The 6,950-nt window shown below is 50.9% G+C and overlaps 2 protein-coding genes across 2 annotated transcripts in view; both read left to right on the top strand.

Moving 5' to 3' along the window:
- The window catches only part of BBA_10103 (ATP synthase beta chain, mitochondrial), a gene marked incomplete at both ends in the record, with an annotated part of 1,566 nt that extends 919 nt beyond the window's left edge, over positions 1 to 647 (top strand). Inside the window, one exon of the mRNA XM_008605200.1 lies at positions 76 to 647. Coding sequence (XP_008603422.1) covers positions 76 to 647 — 572 coding nt within the window. The remainder of the gene's footprint in view (positions 1 to 75) is intronic.
- Positions 648 to 5,655: 5,008 nt separating this feature from the next.
- BBA_10104 (Pfs domain protein) lies at positions 5,656 to 6,630 on the top strand (the record flags this gene model as incomplete). The annotated part of the gene is made up of 1 exon (XM_008605201.1): positions 5,656 to 6,630. One exon carries the CDS (start codon positions 5,656 to 5,658, stop codon positions 6,628 to 6,630), a length of 975 nt encoding a protein of 324 aa, XP_008603423.1.
- Positions 6,631 to 6,950: the final 320 nt, after the last annotated feature.

The following is a 6,950-nucleotide window of genomic DNA, read 5'->3' on the forward strand; positions in this document are numbered from 1 at the left end:
CCGAAGTGTCAGCTTTACTGGGTCGCATCCCCTCTGCGGTTGGTTACCAACCAACCCTCGCTGTTGACATGGGAGGTCTGCAGGAGCGCATTACCACCACCAAAAAGGGATCTATCACCTCAGTTCAGGCTATCTATGTACCCGCCGACGACTTGACAGATCCTGCCCCCGCCACTACTTTCGCTCACTTGGACGCCACCACTGTTTTGTCCCGTGGTATCGCTGAGTTAGGTATTTATCCCGCCGTTGACCCTCTCGACTCCACCTCCCGTTTACTTGACCCTCGTATTGTTGGCCAGGAGCACTATGACATTGCGACCCGCGTCCAGCAGATCCTGCAGAAGTACAAGAGCCTTCAGGACATCATCGCTATTCTGGGTTTTGACGAACTGTCTGAGGCCGATAAGCTTACTGTCGATCGTGCTCGGAAGATCCAGCGCTTCTTGAGCCAACCTTTCGCTGTCGCTGAAGTCTTCACTGGCATCGAGGGTAGGCTAATTGACCTGAAGGACACCGTCGCCTCGTTCAAAGCCATCCTTAACGGTGAATGTGATGACCTGCCCGAGGCTGCCTTCTACATGGTCGGTGACCTGGCGTCAGCTCGAAAGAAGGGTGAGATGATTATGGCGAGTCTGAAGAACGAGTAGGAAAATTGTATTCCAGACGCCGTGCACTTTAGTTTCCGTGTTCATTAGTTTGGAAGATAAGTCAAGTTATGAAGTACTTGGCGTGCATCATCGGCTATCTATTAGGTAGAGCCTTCTCTGTCAGCTGCATTGAATTGGATTGAATTAAGTCAATCTACCTCTATTGGAGTCTTGGCCGTATCGACCGGTAGAGCAGCTTATGTTTCTTGCTTGATTGTGTCGAGGTTGCAACCGCCGTCTCGGTTTCATCGATCTGGTGAATTTGAGGATACCACTAGGTACGGTGACTTCAGTGTAGGAGGAGCGATTCGTCAACGTTTCTATCTGTGCGGCCCATGGGTGATTAGGTAGAAGACAATCCCTTGTGGCTAACGTTATTTACCTGGTAAGCAGGTACTCTGTCATCTGGAGCTGGTAGATCCCCTTCGCTGCTCTAGCTCTATACCAACAAAATTTCTCGTCACTTATAGTTGTGCAATTGCTATCCTTCAACTCGAGACTGGTATCCTTGAACTAAGCAGATGCAAGACTACCTCATAAACCAACATTGCTGTAGCAGATGCCGGTATCGCTCCAATCAAGCTAGTACCCATGCCAGAGTACAAAGCACGCCAGCCTTCCTCCAGCAATATAGTTCTCAGAGTGCCTACAATACCTCGGTACGGCAGCGGATATTTCTGCCGCAGCACTCCAGGCTCTCCCTCCCGTGGGAGTTTCTGCTTTCCGGATTCACCTCCGCCTGACTGGGCTAGGTCTTGTCCACCTCGGCGTATACTTTGTTGCGTTTGCAATCTCGTTCGGATAACTTCGTGTGGATATGTGGCCAGAGTCGCAGTCGCTTTGCTCGCAGAGCTGGCAGTTAGTATACCTAGAATCTGGAGTAGTCCCTCGTCTGTGTGCCAACTTCCAAGTCCCGATCCAGTCAAATATCTTTTCAACCATTCATATAAAGGAAACTGTATGGCCAAGTGCGTCACCCCAAGCATAGCTGGGGTCAGGCCTGAGTAGAATGAAGTCATGCCTTCTCGGCTGTACATCTTCCGAGCGGCATCTACGGCAGACTTATATTCTCTTGAGGTATTGTGTGCCGTGACAAGTCTCTGAGACATGAGTCTGGTTTTGATGACCCATAATGGATTAGTAATCATAATAGAACAGCAGCCACCGACTACTGCAGCGAGTGAAGCAGTCCACATGGGCTGTGCAGCTATTGGTGGAAATCAGCAAGCTTTTTGCAGTTTAGGTGCTGCCTGGGGCTAACTCACGGAATGTTTTTCGTAAAGAATCGCTAACCTTGTGATACACGGCGAAATATATCGCGCCCCTAGGAAGGGTTGCTAGCATGGTCGGCCCTAGACCTTGGTACATGCCGAAGAAACCCCTTTCGCGCCACACTGCTCGCGCAGTGCCAATTAGGCCCCTGTTGTTAAATGTGCGCCGTTTGCTAACGGAAGCGAGTGTCCACAGCTGCAGCCCGCCCCTTCCCTGCAGTCTGGTTTTGATGACATCGAGAGGGCAGATTACAACGCTGGACGCTGCGCCGCTGGCGGCGCCGGCAATACATCGATTTACTGTGTCCGATGAAGACGCTGGCAAATGGTCCATAACAGAAAAGGTATAAGTTGGCTTATGTGGCTGGTTGTCTCTCGCGATGAATAATACACGATTTCTGCTTCTGACGCTGACGGGCGGCTAAGTAGCCATACGTGTGGTGTTAGGAGGTGAAAAGACCAACAATGGCGCCGAAAGCCTGCGGCCAGTCATTTCCCATTGTACTGGCCAGTGGAGAATGTCTCCATTACGGTCAAGCATGACGTAATTCACACCTAGACTGTGCGGCGGCCTCTGAGACCAGTCGCTTAATGCAGTCGCTGCTCTGAAATAGACCCTCGCTGTAGTTGCTAATACTTGTCTGATAGATTTTGCTCAGCCTACGAAAAGGACGCCTACGATTGTCCTTAAATATCAGTGTTTTTAGCGCGCGGCCATCATTAAGCTGAGAGCAGCAAACTTCTCGCAAAGGCGAAGATTAGTGACCCATATTTCTAAGTCCATAATGCATGGTAAGAAGGGTAACTCAACGAATCAGAGAAAATAGAGAACCTTGAGCACAAAGTCGGCAAGTGGTCAAGGTAATAGCTGAGCCGGAGGCCGCTCATCGGTCAACTAAAAATTGAAACGGAACGTAATAGGAACTGATGCAGATAGCTTCCCCATCCGGTTGTCACTGCTGGAGCCGGCCGCTTTGGCCATTGATGTTGCAGCTGCCGTGGTCTTAATAGAGCCGAATTAGAATTTGGCAAGGGATTGACGCGTTTTGTTCCATTGGAAATTCTAGAAGTGGCTTGATCTGTTTCGCCAAGATACATATCGGTATATGCATTTGAAGGCTTGCGGACGTGCACATTGCAGTATTTATTGACATAGCCGCCAGAAAGGAAACGCGAAACTGATCGTGAGTTCAGTTGCCAGCAGCTCATCTAGGCTGCCGCCTAGCATACGATAGATGACGATCTACAAGGTTTTAGAGGCACTTCTATTGAGTGTTTTTTTTTTTTTTTTTTTCATTTACTATGTGCATACCTAACTCCTGGAGCTAGTATAAATCCAGCAAATTACTCCCAGAGAAAGACGCCTGCCGTCCGATGGCTGAATGTTCGTTATACTACGAAGCCCTCCACAAAAAGCAGCATCACCTACTTGAGGCGTTTCGGCCGTACGGCACGCATGGAGGCTATCCAGGTAGGCAATCGCAACACAGCTCTGAAAATTTCAAGAAACATCCGTCGCATATCAATAAACATATGTCTCTCCTGTGGATGGCGACCGCCCGCCTTGGCTGTGACGAAAAAACCAGATCGATGTGGTGGAAGCGCTGCTCGCAAAGAGGCAAATCGACGTCAATTGCTCTCCAGAAATCAAAGGCCGCGGTTCTCCCTTACATTTAGCTCGCAAATTTTGCCGGTATCGCTTGGTCGAGATGCTGCTCAAAGCCAACCGCATCGACAACATTGCGGTCGATAGAAACTCGCGTCTTGCCCTCGATCTTGCAGTGCGGTCAGACTGCTGTCGCACCGTTTGAACGGTCCGCAATGCACTGATCAGCTACAAGACCTCACAAACTCAATCAGTTTTAGGGTTTATGTGCACTCTGAGTTACACAGCAGAGCGCAGAACGCACAGCAAAAGCGGCTGAATGTGTAGCTCAACATTTGGCTCAACGAACGTAACGAGTGTCTGAGGTCCCTGCCAGCATGTCCTGAGCTGTAGCAGCTTTAATTACAGCGAGTTGCGTCACTATTTGCCCCACTGTAGCGGTGCTCCAGCGGGCTGCATCACCTGAATCACGTCGAGCGTCCTGGCACATGTATTATTACCAACGGCTATTAAAAGTATCGTATTTTACTTGCGAAATCATATTGATATCAGAGGCTGACACTAGTCTATCAAATACCTGACCAAAGCTCCCTCTACTTACTGGCCGTTTTCGCTCGCAACCGGATTCCGGCCAACCATCAGATACATGGGCATAAATAGTCATGCAGCACATAGATGCAGCGACATACCAGGCCTACATCAACCAACGTGTGCAGTGTGACACGGTGGCGGCGTTCCTTGGTCGACCCTCCAATAAGGCTTTGCTGAAAGCAGCAGGCCACATGAGCCGTTCTGTCGATCCTCGAGCACCAACACAGGCGAGCACCGTAAAGTTGAAAGAAATCGAGACGGATACAACGCTGGCCAAGTTGATTGAGCTGCGAGATTCTTTAAGCTCGGAGGTGCGCCGAGAAACTGGGACTATTAAAGGTGCCGAATCTACAGGAACTAAGTTGTAACTCCCACTACCCGCCTGGTACTGGTAGGGAAGCAACCTCTTGAGCAGGGATCACAGCTATTATAGTAGCGTTGCAGCCCGAACACGTCAGAGGCTGCAGCATAGTATACGCTTCGTTTTTACTTTTGGAGATGGACGAGGGGAAGAAAGAGAAGAACGATGACGAGGCATAGCGATTTGCCCCTTTGGATTGGATCGCCTGACCTACGCATTTTTTGCCCTAATGGCTTTTTAATAGCGGGCGTGTGCTTTCATATCTTTACCAGAAGTACAAAGCATCACAACTGTCAGTCTGCCGCTAACAACACTATGGCTCATTCAGTTACAATTGCTTCTCTCCCAAAAGCCACGACTTGTTGACTTGGCGCTTGACGGATACTAAGACCTGCGCAAGCTGAAAGGTGCTCTGTGCGACAACAGCTACGCAACAGCCCGTGACCCTAGTGACAGTGTGGTGCATGGGACCATGCTGCTCTATACCGTCGGAAGCGACCGTCCTGGAGCTGCGCAGAGCAGCTGTTGCCCGTCCTGCTGAGCCACGTACCGGGCACTGCGAGACAACAGTACCAGAGCCAGGATCTGCAGCTGACAACAAGCCAGACAGCCTCGGCGACCGCTATATCCCGGGGTGGATCAGTCCGTTGGTCCCAACGACTCCAGGAAGCTTGCAGGTCGGTACATACCGTGGAGAGCGAACCTCAACCAGCTCAGACTGCTGCCGTCCTCCCCAAAAATCAAGTCTTAAACCCGTCCTGCTTCCAAAGGATCTAACGGACGTCGTTCTCAGCCGGGTATAGAGAAACCTATTGTTATCCAACATCTATTCTGGCTTGATGCCATTTCAGTGATTCGGTCAGAGCTGACATATTAAACTCAAAGCATCCGTCTGCCTCCTGCTGCAATGCCTCCATGGAATCAGAGAAATTGAACATCGCCCAGATGACTGACTTGCCAGGGACTTTGATTCATTCCATTTTGAGTAGACGAGGACCTACTGACTTTTCAGCACTCTTGCCTCTCTTGATACGGGTACTTGGGCAGCAAACTATCATAACAAAAGACGACGGTGGCGGGAGGCTTATACATCTCTCAGCAGCAGCTGGAGATTGCGCATTGCTCAAGATCTTACTGCAGCATGGATTATTCAGTCCTAAAGATGTATGCGATAATGGCATGACCGCGCTCGCATATGCCGCTGAGCACGGACAGCAAGACGCCGTTCAATCATTGCTTGAGCAATCGGACATTGAGGTAGAAGCAAGAGATGCTCATGGTCAAACGCCGCTCTCACGCGCTGCCTGTCATGGACATGAACAAGTCATTCGACTACTTTTGTCCCATCCAAGAGCTAGAGCACATTCGAGAGATGAATCCGGTCGGACGCCGCTCTCCCTTGCTGTTCAAAATGGGCATCCAAATGTGGTTCGATTACTACTCAAGCGACCAGAGGTCGAAGCTGGCGCAAAAGATGACAATGGTCTGACCCCAATCTGGCAAGCCGCCTGGGGTGGCTACAAGGACGTCGCGGCACTCTTACTGGCCCGACGCGATGTTGACGCCAACGTGAGAGATGATGATGGTACGACGCCGCTTTGGCGCGCCGCTTGGCGTGGGAAACATGAAGTTGTCCGACTGCTGCTAGCACAAGCAGGCATTGACGCTGACGCAAAAGACAGGAATGACCTGACGCCCCTGTGGTTTGCCGTCTGGAATGGACACGCAGACGTTGTTCCGCTGCTGCTGGCCAGACCAAATGTCAACGCCGACATTCGCGACAGGCACGGTTTGACGCCGCTCTCGCGTGCTGCTAGCAGGGGAAACATGGAAATTGTACAACACCTCCTGACCCGGCCAGACGTCAACGCAGATGCAAGAGACAAACATAATCGGTCGCCACTGTCTTATGCGGCCGAGCGCGGACACAGAGACATTGCCAAGCTGCTGCTTGATCGAGAAGATGTCGAAGCAGATTCGAGGGATATCAGCGGCTCGAGCCCGCTTTGGTACGCGTCGTGGAGTGGGCATGCACAAGTTGTTGACTTACTGCTGGCCCGACCTGGTGTCGAAGCAGACGCCAAGGGCGAGCGGGGCTCGACTCCGCTCTCGTATGCCGCCTGGGGGCTGGGGGGAGGGGGGGGCATCTGCTAGCGCGACCAGATGTCAAGGTAGACTCCCGAAACCGATATAACCAAACCCCTCTGTCATATGCTAGGGAGAGTGGATATGAATGGGTTGTTCAGTTGCTGTCTGGCTAGGCTCAGATAGGCTGGTTAGACATGTTTAGCATGGTCGGAAACACATATTCGACCAAGGACTGTAACAGCCAGCCATGCCATACATAACTACTGGCTGCTTTTCTTCCTGTCTCACACTCCGTTTCGTCTGCAACTGGACTTACCTAAAAGATATAACAAAGAGCCGGAGTAGAATTAACTGAACTTTGCCAAGTATCCCTGTATCTCATCACC

This window comes from Beauveria bassiana (genome assembly GCF_000280675.1).
Source record: "Beauveria bassiana ARSEF 2860 unplaced genomic scaffold BBA_S00088, whole genome shotgun sequence".
Classification (NCBI taxonomy): domain Eukaryota; kingdom Fungi; phylum Ascomycota; class Sordariomycetes; order Hypocreales; family Cordycipitaceae; genus Beauveria; species Beauveria bassiana.